Source organism: Cryptotermes secundus, unplaced genomic scaffold (assembly GCF_002891405.2).
Source record: "Cryptotermes secundus unplaced genomic scaffold, Csec_1.0 scaffold274, whole genome shotgun sequence".
NCBI classification, from domain to species: Eukaryota; Metazoa; Arthropoda; class Insecta; order Blattodea; family Kalotermitidae; genus Cryptotermes; species Cryptotermes secundus.
This window is the reverse complement of record NW_019735463.1, coordinates 373,906-389,629: the sequence shown is the minus strand read 5'-3', so window position 1 is coordinate 389,629 and position 15,724 is coordinate 373,906. Positions and strand designations below refer to the sequence as shown.

Genomic DNA, 15,724 nt, shown 5'->3' with positions numbered 1-15,724 from the left:
TAAGGTCCTGACGTTGAGCAACCCAGCAGCTACCGAGGGATTTCTGTACAGGCCTCGTTCGCACTGACTTGTTTGCTCTTTCGTTCAGTCTTCCTTTCTTCTTGTAAGATTTGAGGCTTTCACTGCGGTGACTAGGAAGAAAGCAGTCTGCTTTTGCCGGTTCTCACGGTCTCTTCGCTTGCGGATTTCTTATATTTTTTCTTTTACCCTGAAGACGGAGGCGATACTTTCCTCCGAAACGTCGGTTAGCACCACATATATACGGTGCCAAATCCCAGAAGACTGCTTTCTTCCTTTCTTCTTGTTTTTCTCTTTCCTTCCAACCATGTTTTTTCTTTCACGATTTCCTTCGTACCATTGCTTTCTACAACTTTCTCGTATTCCTTTCGATTGCTTTATCGTTCATTCCTTTCACATGGTTATTTAACTTTTGCTAAATATTATCTTCCTCTTCAGCTTATTTCCCAGTTCTTTCAGCACAATTCTTAAACACTTTCCATCTTAATTGTATCTTATATTTGTTTCTTCCTGCCTCCTTCGTCTCTTACTTAATTTGTAAACATTTATTTTGCTACTTTATACGTGTATCTCTGATTTAGTTCTACAAGCCAAGTGTAGCGGGTTCGATTTACAGTGATTGAATTTTTGGACAACATCCATCATTTGATTTATTATTTAAAAGAAAAGTTTCGGAAACTGGACTCCGACCCCGAGAGAGGAGCTAGCTCTGTCCATTGGGCCCAACTGCGTAGGAGACCTGAGGACGGAGACAGTCCAGTCTCCGAGATGTCGTTTTAAATAAAAAACATGGCGATAAATAAAGTCCAAAAATATAATAATTGTGTTTATATCATCGTCACAACTTCTGAAACGCAACTGTATTTGAAGCTTCTAGGAGACNGAATTTTTGGAGAGCATCCATCATTTGGTTTATTATTTAAAAGAAAAGTTTCGGAAACTGGACTCCGACCCCGAGAGAGGAAATAGCTCTGTCCATTGGGCCCAACTGAGCAGGCTTTTACCTGAGGACGGAGACAGTCCAGTCTCCGAGAAGTCGTTTTAAATAAAAAACATGGCGATAAATAAAGTCCAAAAATGCAATAATTGTATTTATATCATCGTCACAACTTCTGAAACCCAACTGTATTTGAAGCTTCTAGGAGACAAATGAATTCATAAGTAGAAGAGTAATATTAGTGTAATTTTTCAATCACCTGTAACTGTATTTAGTAAAGAGTACAAGTTATGGAACTCCTCAGTATGGGGCGTATTGTAGTTTGGTAAATAGAAATTAGAAAAGAACAAAAAAGCTCTGTCCCCGAAATTGAATAAATATGAAAGTCATTGAATGAATTTCTGAGGATGTTACTTACTTACTCATGGAGCTGAGCCCTTCTGCAGGAGCCGCCAATTCTGCAGCTACTCAAGAATTTCCCAGCATTTTATGGAACCCGGAAGTTCATTATCGTGTTCACAAGAGCTCTCCACTGGTCCCTAACTTAAGCCAGAGCAGTCCAATCCCATTCTATCTCTCTAAGATCCATTTTATTATTGTCCACCCACCCAAGCCTTGGTCTTCCCCGTGGTCTCTTTCTTAACGGCTTTCCCACCAGTATCCTATATTCATTCCTCCCCACTGATGCTACATGCCCTGCCCACCTCATCCTCCTTGACTTGATCATTCTAATTATATTTGGAGAAGAGTACAAGTTATGAAACTCCTCATTATGCAGTTTTCTCCAAACTCCTGTCACTTCATCTCCCTTCGGTCCATGAGGATGTTAAGGATGAATAATTGGAATGAATGAAGAAAATGTAAAAATGAAGCAGCCAGGAGAACCTGTGAACGTGTTCCAGCTTAGCTTTGCCCAAATTCTACGTCCTCTCACTGTAGCAGTAGACAGCACTACATTTTTGTAGAGCAGGGAGGGGAGACAGTCCCTCCATTTACATACTGGAAACTCGAGGGACTCGCATTAGTTGAGGCTGAGTCCCCGGGAGATGCAGCTGTTAAGTGTAACGCCTCTTCTCACACTTCTGTAAACAGTTTCCTAGTCAGCTCCCTGCACCGTCCTGAATTCTCCCATCACGTTCATACTAGTCGCAAGTTATGCCTATTTACAGTTTTCAGGCTCAAGGAAGGAAGACAAGACAGTTTTCTACGAAGTGAATGTTTTCTAGCCGATAACACTCGCTTTAATATAAACAGTATTAACGTATATTTTTATCTCTCCTACTTCCTTTCCTTTCTCTCTTTTCTTTCTCTTTTATTTCTTCGTTGTGACCACCTTATGTTTCCTGCCTACTCATTACATAAACGATACACATTATTGCAGTGCTGGACTCAAACGCCTGGAACTGAGCTATTCACTCTTCCTTTTACATCTGAATTTAACGTACACAATCATCCCCTATTTTACACTTACAACCCATGCAATTAACAAAGCATAATTAAATAAAAAAACCACAAATATAAATCAGAAGCCTAAGTGTCATAATATGACGGAAAATTAATAATAATGATAGAAATAATAATAATAACAATAATAATGAATTTTGGGTAGGGCCTGGACTTGGTGATGAAGAAAAATCCCTGTCCCTGACTGAAGAAAGGACCTCGGTTATCGGAGCTGTGACCAGTCACTTGGCGGGCCCAGATTTCACGACTTTGAAACGAATTTTAATATTCTAATCCATTTTAGACATTGGACAACTCGATCAGTAGTCAGAGTGAGATTCTGCTTCAGGCGGAGAAAGAGTTGTTTCTCTTCAACATCACATTGTGGCCCATTTTGAAGCCCACTCAGCTTTCCTTTCAATCGGAACTGAATCTCATTCCTGTGGGAGTAAAACTATCCAGGAGTGAAGTTAGCTCCTATAATCGAATAGGTCCCGAATACGAGATACCGGAGTGACTGCTTGAGCTGATCCTTTCTGCCCGCATACAACATCATGCTTTTAGCCTGTGGGCGTGGAGTGGGGCACAGACCATTATCCGGTCTTTCAGCATAAATCATCGTCCACGTGTAGGTTGTAATTTCTGTTTCAACTGAAAGAACGTTTGAAATGCTGTTACACAAGCATATAACCCTCTGCTCATATATGCACGTATACTTTTAACCCTTCCATTTAAGCGTTCCTGGCCCCAAGTAAATAAATTGGAACTTTCTGTTCATCCAAAAATTTCACTTTCGAATAGACTTCATATTGTGACATGTAGACCCATGGCCAGGAAGCGAGCGACAAACACGTTTCAGTAGAAATGGATTCTTGGAAATGAACTCGCTGCGGTACACGTTTCCTGGGATACGAAAATGAAGCATGTTTGTTTCCATGGAGATAGATTCTTGTAAATCAACACGTCGCTGTGGGATCAACAGGCATTTCCTTGGATGTAAGTGATCAACAAACATTTCCTTGGATACCGATACGCTATACAAGAGGCCGTTCAGATCGGAATGAAGACGGTAGTAGTTCAGATCAGAATAGAGAGAGAGAGCAGAATGGAGCGAATTCAGATCAGAAATTTCAGATCAGAATGAAATCGGTCGTAGTTCAGATCAGAATAGCGAGAGAGCAGAATGGAGTGAGTCCAGATCAGAATGAAGTCCGTCGTAGTTCAGATGAGAATAAAGAGAGAGAGCAGAATGGAGCGAGTCCAGATCAAAGCGTTCAGATCAGAATGAAGACGGTAGTAGTTCAGATCAGAATAGAGAGAGCAGTACGGAGCGGTTCCAGATCAGGAAGTTCAGATCAGAATGAAGTCGGTGGTAGTTGAGATCAGAATGGAGCGAGTCCAGATCAGAATCAAATCGGTCGTAGTTCAGGTCAGAATAGAGAGAGCAGAATGGAGAGAGTCCAGATCAGACCGTTCAGATCAGAATGAAGTCGGTCGTAGTTCAGATCAGAATAGAGAGAGAAAGCTGAATGGAGCGAGTCCTAGGCAGTCATTTATTGTGAACTGTTTTAATTGACTGTGATTACAGGTGGTTGTAAAGGAGTGATCAATAAATTCAATCATCAAATCCAAACCATTATTATTAGTCATGCCAATAAAATCGTGACAATATAATTCAGTTCAATTTCAATCTGGGGTTCTGTACCAAAACCTGACATGCGGTTTCATCTTGCAGTGAACACCGCATATAATTTCACAATATTTCTGAAATAATTCCGGAATAATTCGGTGTATTGCTAAAATTGTGCATGTACAATTCATACAGATAACAAAATTGTATTCGTAACTATTTTTGTTGCACCATATCATGTAACTAAGCAAAAGGAAAAGTTACGTGTCTCAGTAACGGTGTTTTCTGTGCTTTTACTAGGTTTGCAACATTATACTTACTTATTCTTGGAGCCGGTGTAGCTTAGTCGGTATAGCGACTGGCTACGGACTGGACGACTGAGGGGTCGGAATTCGAGTCCCGGTAGGATCAGGAATTTTCTCTTCTTCAAATCGTCCAGACCGCTTCTGGGGTTCACCCAACCTCCTATCCAATGGTTACCGAGGACTTTTTCCCTTGGGGTAAAGCGGCCGGGGCGTAAAGCTGACCACTCACCTCCAGCTAGCACCGAGGTCAAGAAAATGTGGATCTATACATCCACTCCCCCATACGCCTTAATGGCGTAGTGCTTAATTCGTTGATCACAGGGACAACTTTACCTTTTTACCTTTTATGGTTACATACTCTGTTCCTGGAGAGTCGACTAATGAGTTATCCCAAACTGCAAGGAATGTATTTTAAGAGCATCTGAGCTTAATGGAACACGCATTTGCACTCTTATTGTATTAGCCTGTTATAGTACATTCATTTAGACGTATATGTTAGATGATAACCAATGCAATGAAGATATTAGACAAAAGCTTTATATCAAAAATACGGTCGAAGCGGCTCGAGTTCGTAGAATTAATTATTATAAATTTATTTTAAAATGCACCCGGGCCTAATATCACGTACCTTTTTAGACTGCGAACCTGCAAGAAGAAATAAAAACAGGCCTAAAATTTATTGGAGGGACAAATGCTAATCCTAGTCTCGAAACAAAACGGATAGTGGTAGTCATAGCGATAAAAATTTTCGTTTTAAATTTAAGAACGCGTGGAAGCGATTTTTTCTTTTTAAATTCCCCGATCCTACAGATACATTTTAGAAGACATATTATTCAAATATAAATTTCTAAATGATATATGTTTCATTTTCTCTATTGTATTCTGTATTCTGACGTGGAATGTAAACTATATTTTTGCCTGTGGTTCTGTATGGGTGTGAAACTTGGTCTCTGACATTAAGGGAGGAACATAGACTGAGGGTGGTTGAGGAGAATATTTGGACCGAAGGGAGATGAAATGACAGGAGGTTGGAGAAAACTGCATAATGAGGAGCTTCATAACTTGTACTTTTCTCCAAGTATAATTAGAATGATCAAGTCAAGGAGGATGAGATGGACAGGGCATGTAGCACGAATGGTGGAGACGAGAAATGCATATAGGATATTGGTGGGAAAGGCAGAAGGAAAGAGACCACTGGGAAGACCAAGGCGTAGGTGGGTGGACAATATTAAAACGGATCTTAGAGAGATAGGAAGGGATGGTATGGATTGGATTGAGATGGCTCAGGATTTGGACCAGTGGAGAGCCGTTGTGAACACGGTAATGATCCTTCGGGTTCCATAAAATGCTGGGAATTCTTCTTGATGTGGACTGTAAGCATCAGTAGTTCTTTACGCTGTTCCCTTAATCCTTCCCTTTCACATCCTCCAGAGCGTCTGCTCCCGATGTCATATTACAGCGCTCCAGAATACAGTAAATATTAAACTAATAATGTTAAAAGAGTTCGCTTAGGGCACTGCCGCTCTATATCATACATAAAAGATTCCTAATTGAAGGACTTGTCTAAACCCAACCCTCAGGTCCCTTTTTCTCTGACGTGCGGTTAAATATATGCGTGTCCTTTGATCTCCCGTACATAATTTGCGTACCTCCAGAGTTCGGAAACTGCATATTAGGAGTAATATAGTACTGCAGCGAAAGATTAATCTGACCTTGCTCTCAACTTCACTGCCACCGAGCTGAATATGCAGCAATAACGGGAGATAACCTGTTTCGTATGTTGGCTGTGTCACCGTTCATCCTGACTAAGCACTTTGTGTGGTGTCGAATTGTAGGATAATGCCTGAAAATAAGCCACAACCGCCTTCTACAAATTGTTTATTATCCGCCATTCATGATCTTGCTAATACCTTCTGGGGTACGCGGTAGCGTAGTTGGTTAAGACACTATGCTACAAGCGGCAAGGTCACGGGTTCGAGTCCCGATGAGTATTTTTTATTTACCTAATACTTCCACCCGCAATATGGCCCTGGGGTCGACTCACCCTCTAAGAGAAATAAGTGCCAGGAATCTTCCTTACCGCCATCTGCGAGCCGATAGTCTAGAAAATGTGAGAGCCTCAACCTCTCACAACCCTACAGGTCTTCACGGCCTGTTACAGGGATACCTTTGCTTTAATAATGCCTTCTACATTATATGACCCTTATAGTTTGCAAGTAACCGAAGACTCTGTAATCCTGAATGCTCGTTACGCCAGAATATGTAGCTGCACAGCATTTAGCTCGGTATAATACTGAACAAGAGTAAAATCAATGTACAAATCTTTAGATTCTGAATAAAATATTGTCTTCTTCGTTCCTCTTGCATATACAAATTTAGTAACTATTACAAATTTCATTGTAAATTATTGGCAGTAATTTACGGATACCAGCTAAAATTAAGTTTCCCCAACAATACCAACCACATTGAATCGATATTCCTATACTAATTTCGGAGATGAAACATGCGGACGGATGGACGGTAATTACCTTCCCTCTATGAGCTCGCTTCCACTGAGAATCATTCGCAGGTATAAAACAAGACTGTACCAAACGCAGAAGAATATTTTCTCTGTATAATTCCTATGCATGAGAAGGTATAGTCAAGTGATCTGAAGTGATCCATGAAATCTGAACGGATACGTTTACGATGGACACCCAGTCACCTGGAACCACTTCACATTACGGGAGCTGTCAGCGTGCAGTGCGATATGTAGCCCTTCTTTTTTCGTTTTTTCTCCTTAAATTTTTCCCTCTTCTTTTCCAGCCTACCTTCCTTCTCTCAGGATAGAAATACGCTTGTGAAATCATCATGCTCTCTATGTGTGTCCCCTAATTTAAACTTTCTTATCAGCTGGCAGATTTGTGAGAAATTTGGTTTGGACGTCATGCCATTGGAGTCAACTCCGTCATAGATTTTAATTTCATATAATTCCTCATAATAACACGGCGGACAGTGAACTTGTGCGGTGGGAGCGCCAACAGCTTAATAATTACACTGAGATGAGAAGAAGTTCGGCAATAGATCGTAGAGAAATGTGCGGATTTTATCTAGACAGTCTTACATAAAATGTAAAATAACAGTACGATAAAATAATTTTCTCTTTAGATTTTGTTGGGGAAAATAATTAACAGTTGGAGCCTGGCGTGTGACTTCTGGTATGTAAATAGATCATAAACGTAACTACTTATCACATATACATCATTGTTTGTACGTAAGCACTTACAAATATGGCGACATGACGGTGCGAATTTTGAGGTAATATCAGACAAATTTAACTTGATGAAAATCTACATATAATTATTAATTTCTTTATGAAAATTAACTTACATAATAACAATAATAAAAATAATAGTTGTGTAGAACTAGAAATCTGTGCACTAGAAAAGGTTTTATGAGTTATACTCGGAACTTGTTGCTTCTTCTTTCTTTCCTTTTCCTTCCTTTCTTTCGTTCTTCATTTCTTTCTACTGTCTCTCTCCATCTCGTTTTCCATTTTATTTCCTTTCCGTCTTCTGTTTTCTTAAATCCCGCAAGTTTTCTTTCCCTCCTTTACTTTCTTTATTTTTCCTCTCTTTTTTCCAGTCTCTCTTCCTCTCTCTTTCCCCAGAAGCGTGGAAGTGCAGGCTGCCGATGCAGTCCCGACAAACCTTTCACTGGTCAGGATTTGCCGTGTGTCGGGATGAGATACGCCCCAGAAAGTTTATTAGTTTGGTCTTTACTGGTAATGAGTAGAGAGCCGAACACTGCCGGATAATGGATACGGCCCGCAGAGGATGATGTGGTTATCTCTGCAGGAACAAGCGATAGCCAGACGGCTCCTGTATCCCAGCCTCCCACAGCGCCTCACAACACTGCACAACGAAGCTAATGAAAGATGTTAGTCTGGTAGCAACTCAAGCTTACAACATGGCCGCAGGTCCAGCAAAAGAACATTACTTTAATACTCTGATTCTTTCCTGCATTCCTTTCGGCAGTCACTGTTACTTCCTGAACCGACATAAGCCAGTATATGACGGAAGTTAGGAATTAAAACAGTAGGTTTTCCTTTTGGACCGAAGTGATATGAAAATATCACCAATCTGTGAAGTTGTTATTTTTCTAAAGTAGTTCTGGCTTGTAAGATTTGAGGCTTTCACGGCGGTGACTATGAAGAAAGCAGTCTTCTGGGATTTGGCACCGTGTATATGTGATGTTAACCGACGTTTCGGAGACTGTCTGCTTTTACCGGTTCTCACGGTCTCTTCGCTTGCAGATTTCTTATATTTTTTCTTCTACCCTGAAAATGGAGGCGATACTTTCCTCCGAAACGTCGGTTAACACCACATATACACGGTGCCAAATCCCAGAAGACTGCTTTCTTCATAGTTCTGACTTGCTTCTCTTAAAGTTTTCTTATTATTACGACTCTGTCATCGGCAACACTTGCTGTGACAGGCTCCAGTAACTAACTGAAGTGAAAGGCCACAGAGCAGAGGCAACACTGTAGACCTGTATTCGTGAGGCACCCAAATCTAACGTCGGAGAGGTTACTGAGGTTTTCTCTTTTCTTTTCTCAGACAAATGATTGCCGTGACTATCTCCATTCTAATCTTTTCTATTCAGCATTTATGTGCATCTCTATCATTACTAAATAAACTAGACCAGTGGTTCTCAACATTTGCGAGACCGTGGCCCAGTAATTTTTTTTCTAAGTCTAGGGTCCGGTATAATTGATGTCAGTGCCCGCTACCGTAATGCGGCCCGGCGGTTAAGAAACACTGGACTAGACCGTGGCTGTGCAACTGATGCTACGCGGGCCACATGTGACCGGCAGTAATATCCGTCCGTTCTGCAAGTATGTTAGACTTTCTTCCTCTTAAAAGAGAGGTGACGAATATTGTCAAAAATAAATTTTTACAGAAAATACTTACAGAACATTCGATGTAATCGTTTAGTTTGTTTCACACATCACCCAATAAGTAATTTAGAAAAATATAAAATTAATATTTAACTAAAATCAAAAGTAGCATTTATGCAATTTAAGAAACATTTACCTGCTGACTTTTAAGCACCGTCGACCTCTTAGAAACATTTAATTCAAATATTTTTGAACATACGGGCCCAATTTGTATTCGTGTATTTGTGTTTCTCAGATCTGATTGTTGCAGCTCTCCTACCCTACCGGCTATTTAAAAGGAAAGTTTTCATAGCTAAGGCAGGGTGCAGTTCCTAAGGGGTTTGAATTACACAACCCTGAGCTGGAAGGTAGAAGCAGCTCTAGTCTCTAGTCTCCAGTTCCTGGCCGTACATCAGGGCATCACTGAACTGTGCATAAATTTTCCGCCGTGCTGGGGCGGCAACTTCTCCGACGCTTCCGCGTAGCGTGTAGTCAGAGCGTTGTTACAAGGCGAAAGTAGAAATCGGATGGAGAATACACGTTCTCCGTATTCTTACACATTGCGTTGGCCCTTATATGCCTTTGTTCTGTTATTGATCCTCGGATTAGGCACGTCTGAAACACTTCTAGTACCATTTGTACAAATGCAATAGATCTGCTTGTCCTCGATATACACGCTATTCCAAGATTATTTTTAGGAAGATTTTAATGTAATTACAACAGTGTAATTTTATTAGTAATGCTTTTTTCGTAATCTCTCTCTTTTTTTTATCATTCTAGTGTTTAGTTGGGAACAAGTACCTACCCTGCCCTCTACCGGAGGAATTAGAGCTGGAACAGTACGAAGCTATCTACTCAACAGCACGTGACCTCGGTCTGAAAGCTGATTTGCTAGATGCGTGGTACAGTCGGGATGATACCAACTACGTTTTGCGACAGCCAAGGTAATGTAATTCCTATCATATACATGACACTACTTCCTCCATATACCACAGTTTAATTAGCGTATATTTTTTCTGTCGATTTGGGTAACAAATTCTCTCCACCAAAAAGAAGTCACAAGGCTGACGCACATGTCCTGTAATTCCTGTCCTCCCAAAAACATCCATTTGCCGTCTTTGTTCTCCACCTTTTCTTGCGTACTGTATTTACAAAACAACCTCCATGGCAGGCGAACTATACCGGCCGAGCGACCGCCGGTTGTCAGCGAAGTTACTGCTAACTTTTGCTGATAAAGAGTGTTAAATGGTCAGCGCAACGGATCCCCACGGCCGTTAATCTCGGTCTTCTAGACCGGAGCTTCTATTTCCTTGAAATAGTTCCCCAGTTATCCTCACGATGCTGAGTGGACTCCGTTCCAGACCCACTACTTCTCAGAAAATCTGGTAGTGCCGGAATCGAACCCGGGACCTCTGGATCTGTAGGCAGCAACTCTGACCACTAGAGCACAGAAGCGGTCGTACTGTATTTAAATAATCGCTAAATTCATGAGTTATGGCCTGTATTAAGAATATATTCCTTCATCCTTTCTTTCAAGTTACTTATTTGGCCTTTTTCCTCAAAACTGCTTGTTCTAATTGGGCACTGTTCATTTGCCACTCATTACATAATTCATATACGTCAACCAATGCATGTCTATGGTAAAGCATACTTATAACGAAATCCCAAAGTGCATGGAACTCATATTTCCGTTTCGATTAAGCTTATACGTGTATTTAAGAGATGACTTCTATAAAAATAATTGCAATATAATTAATTGATATACTAATCGTTCAATTAATATTCATCTATAGACGTACTCTACAATGCTATTGGGAAATACACGTTATAGTCTTCTCGCATTATTCATGTTTCCTTACATACCTTCATCCAGTTGTGTCTTGATGTAATATGCGCATATGTTGCCAAATATTGGGCACAGTGCTATCCCGTTTGTATATTCCTGTTCCATCTCAAATAAATTGCAAACAGCACAATGTGGAATGAAGTTACATAAATAGAAAAATTAATTATGCATGCGGATTGTTTTCCTTAGTATGTATCATCTCTTTTCTTCAACGATATCTGTTTACTAGGAGTAGTTCTGCCTTCTTATGAATTCTATCCTTGGCATCAGAGAGAATTTGCAAATGAACGTTTCTTTTGCTCTAGAGTTCTATTTGTAGGCTTCACAGTTTATTGTATTACCCAAGCCAATCTATCTCTAGCTGTTTCTCTAATTTCATGGAATATTAACTTTCATTTGCCTAATTTTCTCTTGTAGAACGAGTTCCAAGAAAATTATATCTTTCTTAAAGCTAGGATCTGGCTCATTCTCATTATGAATTCATGCATACAGATTCACATCTTGAACGCCAGAATTTGTAGACGTGAATATTTTGTTTTTAATGTTTATTCCAGTGACGTGCAGACAGAGGAATGGAGAACCCAGTGTCAGGAACTACAAGAGGTGATCCAAGAAGCCTCAAGAAAGCTCTCAGCCGGCGAGACACGTGCAGTTCCTACTAAGTTTCGTCATTTTACTTATTCCGCAGTGGAGAGGCAGTTCAACCATGCCCTCGGTAAGCAGCTCTCACAATGCATCCTCCTGTTTTGCATGAGTGTGAAACTTGATTTCCTCTTCGAAGGGAGAACCAAAAAATGTGGATGTTTGAGAACTGGGGCGCTGAGGAGAGTATTTGGATCTATAAAAGAAGGAAAACGCGAGGCCGGAGAAGAGTTTGAAATGTATCCTTTTCAAACACTGTTGGCGCAGTTAAAGCAAGAATGAAATATGCTGGACGTACAGCACACGTACATATGAGAATACACACAAAATATTAGTCTGGATGCCGCAAGTAAAATGACTAGTTTGGAAAAGTAGGCGTTGATGGTAGGATAGTAGGCCACAAGAAATTTGCACTCAGAAAAAATAATATGTGAAAATGCTGAATGGTATGTACGGGGCTCATGTTAGGATCCGTCACTCGGCTTTTACGAAAATAATAATGAAACTTAGAGCTCCATACAGCTAGGAATTTCTCCAATTGACAAACTATCGACTTTTCAAGAAAATCCCGCAATATTGGCGTTAGTGAATGCTGTAAATTGAAATTTAAAATAAATATTACTTCATACAGAAGGTCGCCATTAGAAAGTAGACTTATCAAAGGTATTGGTGATTTAAACTGAAGTGTCAATTCAGAATACTAGAGAAGTATTGCTGAATGCTTAGCACTCATTGTGGCCGAGGCTGTTGTATATACAGGGTGTTTCACGACTTTAGGGCATAACTGCAGGAGGTGATTTCCTAGGTCTTTGTGATCAAAAAAGTTCATATAAATATGTTTCCGATTTTGGACCGTTACGGAGTTATGGCCGTTTTTTCATTCCCGTACACGCCCTCGTGTGAACCGCGTCTGTCATCTGGCGGGTCGCTATTTTTCGCCAGCTACAGACAGAGCGTTCTCGTTATCTCGACACTTGAGAGGTACCTAAGGCGTGGTGGGTTGGTATGTCCGACGCGGTTCACAACCGAGCGGCAGCCTGTGTTGCGGCCGGCGGTGGCATTTTCGAAAATCAGCTTTAAGCACCAATAAATTCAAATTAAAGGTAATTTCACGAAGTTAACTTTACATTCATACTTTAAATGTATCATGTATTATGCTGGTTTATTATTTTGTTCCGTTTATTGTCAGTAATCGTTACCTTCTATTCTGAGTTTAAAAAGGTCATAACTCCGTAACCGTCCAAAATCGGACACATGTTTATATGAACTTTTTTGATCACAAAGACCCAGGAAATCACCTCCTGCAGTTATACCCTAAAGTCGTGAAACACCCTGTATTTTGCGGTGCTTGTCTCGCGATGGGAACTTCTATTTATAAGGAAAGAGAAGTAAGTTCAGCCAGCCAGCCTCGCAATTAGTCTAGTGTTAAGTATGTCCGACAAAAATAACTTGCCTAACTAGTGTTGATTAACAATTCGAATATTGTGAGCCTGCATTTTGAACACCCAGTCTTGTAGGTAAGCTATTTCATTCATAATAATTTTATAAAAATATCGAAGTTCTGCATTGCGAATACATTTGTCAAATCAACGAAATTTCTACCACGTCAGTTAGGTCGGTAGGTCTCCTTCTTGTTCCTCTTCGCTCCCACTCTGGAGCATAGGGCTGATTTCTCAGTTTCATTTATCATTTTTACAGACGGAAGGACTCGCAAGGCCTGTACCTAAACACAGGACAACACAAACACAGAATAAAAACATACTCACACCAAACATCCATGCCTTGTGTGGGGTTCTAACCTATGATCCCGGCTTCCGAGCGGGCGAAGACAGTACATGCCTAAGTTAGGTTGGTAGGTCTCCTTAAATTTATATATACAGTAGAACTTGGTTATAACGTCATCAAAGGGACCTAAAAATAGTGTCGTTATAAACGAATGTCGTTGTAACCGAAATGGGCACTTCCAGAGTAGCCTTATGTTAGTCACGTAAAAATCTACCAAAAACCGAGTTAAAATGTTGCATTTTTTAGTGAAATACGTAATTAAGTACAGACTAACCTAACATTAACGTGGAATTGCCCAAATGTGTAATATCAAAGACATATTACAGCGCTTTTCACTGACAGTACACACCGCACTAATACTGTATATTAAAGGTAGGCCTACTCACCAAATTACAGTAGATTACATCAATTGTTGTGCCTTACTGTACCTAGATACGAGTACAGTAATCAGTTATCTTCATCTGTTTCCTGTTACTTGCCCAATACACACTTTCTAAATTACGTTCAATGTCCATATCAGAGAAATTCAGGAATGAAAATGACGTTACATACGAGGTTGATGCATTTGTGCATGTCGTACTAAGCAAGGTATAAAAACAGTTGCTTTATGAGGAATTAGTTCGTACCATTGCATATTGACGCAATAGACAAGGTGTCGCAGAAACCGATGTTGCTATAACCAAGTTTTACTGTATCTCCATACAAGTCTGTAATATTTCGGCTGTTAGTACTTACTTCAAGCTCATTGATTTCGTCCTTCACTTGCTTCCTCCTCTGTGAAAGTTCCAATGGTTTCAAATACTGCACTATTCATATTGTCTCGATTGGCTTGAAGTCTGCAATCAGGGCTGTTTTACTGCTTAACATCGCCAGAGACTATTAGGTAGGCACTTTGTACCACACAGCAGTCAGCGCAATGAATGCGCAGTGCGCGTTCATATGCCCACATCGTGAATGCTGTACAGTTATGAACTCTGTATTAAAGGTCTGGCGCCTGGAACTGCCCACCACATCCTGGCGATGATCAGGGACTGGGAGAAGCTGGAGGAAGGTCAGCCCTGTTTCCAAGATGTTGACCTTGAAGGGCTTCCGCACAAACGCTACCGGGAGCAGCTCAAGAACTTCAGGGACCGCCTTGCTGCAGCCCTGCCCAATGAGAACCGCGCCTACCTGGCGTAAGTTCGTTTTGTATTGTCAAATTTGCTTGGGTTTGAAGGCGCATTCACTGTTATGGTTGTCAGCATGTTACGAAATCAAAACCCTGTTATTATCCCATCAACTTTCGGAAACATTTCAGTTGTTACTATTTATTTTGTGCGAGTTTGAAACATGGCCTCTTGGTATAAGGGAGGAATGTACGTATATTGTAAGTATTTGGAAATGAAGTGCGCACGAAAATGTATCAACCCAAAAGGGATGAACTGAATAAGCAATGCAGGATATCACGTAACGATGACTTCGTTGTTTTTCAATTCACATAATCTTATTATGACTGCTTAATGTAGAAACCTGCAGTGGGCTATGCGATGACTCATATCTCGTGACGCTTGGCGAGAGCGAATGGTAAGTTTTGCGTGCTCGAAATAGTAGAAATGTAAAGGAAAATTTGGGCGAGGGAGAGAGATATTTGTGTTCTAACATTGGGACGTTAATAAATATGTATAAAACAGATTAACCAAGCATAGAATGATACTGATATATTTTGTAATTCAAAGTTAAGACTATGTTTTATCGATTACCTTTGTCACCGTTGTCTTGGTGTTACTGTCCTTTAAATTGACAGTTATTGATTCTGTTACTTCTAATTTCTTTTAAGCAATCCTCTATTTGTATATTTCCTGCGTGCTCTATCCAAGATGGCAAGCATTTTGTTCACCCTATCAGTCCCTCATTCACTAGCGTCTGCACTTCTTCCATTATGCATGTTTTGTTTTTCTTTGCAACTTCGCATTTCACTCCAGCCCACACGCGCTTCGGCTGTTAGGTCTTGGCACTTCGAGAAATCCAATTTGCGCCGTTCTCCTGCAGACATCTTTAGAAAACAATAGGCACTGCATTTTATTTTACGAACCTGACTACGGTTAGCATTATAATCACCACCACGAGCACCAAGACTTGCTTCCACTCAGCTTACTGAAATATTCTGCCTTCTGTTATCAGTGTCACCATAGCATTTTGTTAAAAAAAGCAAAAGTCGTTA

General features: G+C 40.4%; 1 protein-coding gene across 1 annotated transcript in view; it reads left to right on the top strand.

The window, feature by feature from the left end:
• LOC111869301 (NACHT domain- and WD repeat-containing protein 1) overlaps positions 1-15,724 on the top strand; it is a 275,140-nt gene that overhangs the window by 189,167 nt on the left and 70,249 nt on the right. The window contains exons 5-7 of the mRNA XM_023860707.2: positions 10,032-10,195; positions 11,652-11,812; positions 14,510-14,699. Coding sequence (XP_023716475.1) covers positions 10,032-10,195; positions 11,652-11,812; positions 14,510-14,699 — 515 coding nt within the window. The remainder of the gene's footprint in view (positions 1-10,031; positions 10,196-11,651; positions 11,813-14,509; positions 14,700-15,724) is intronic.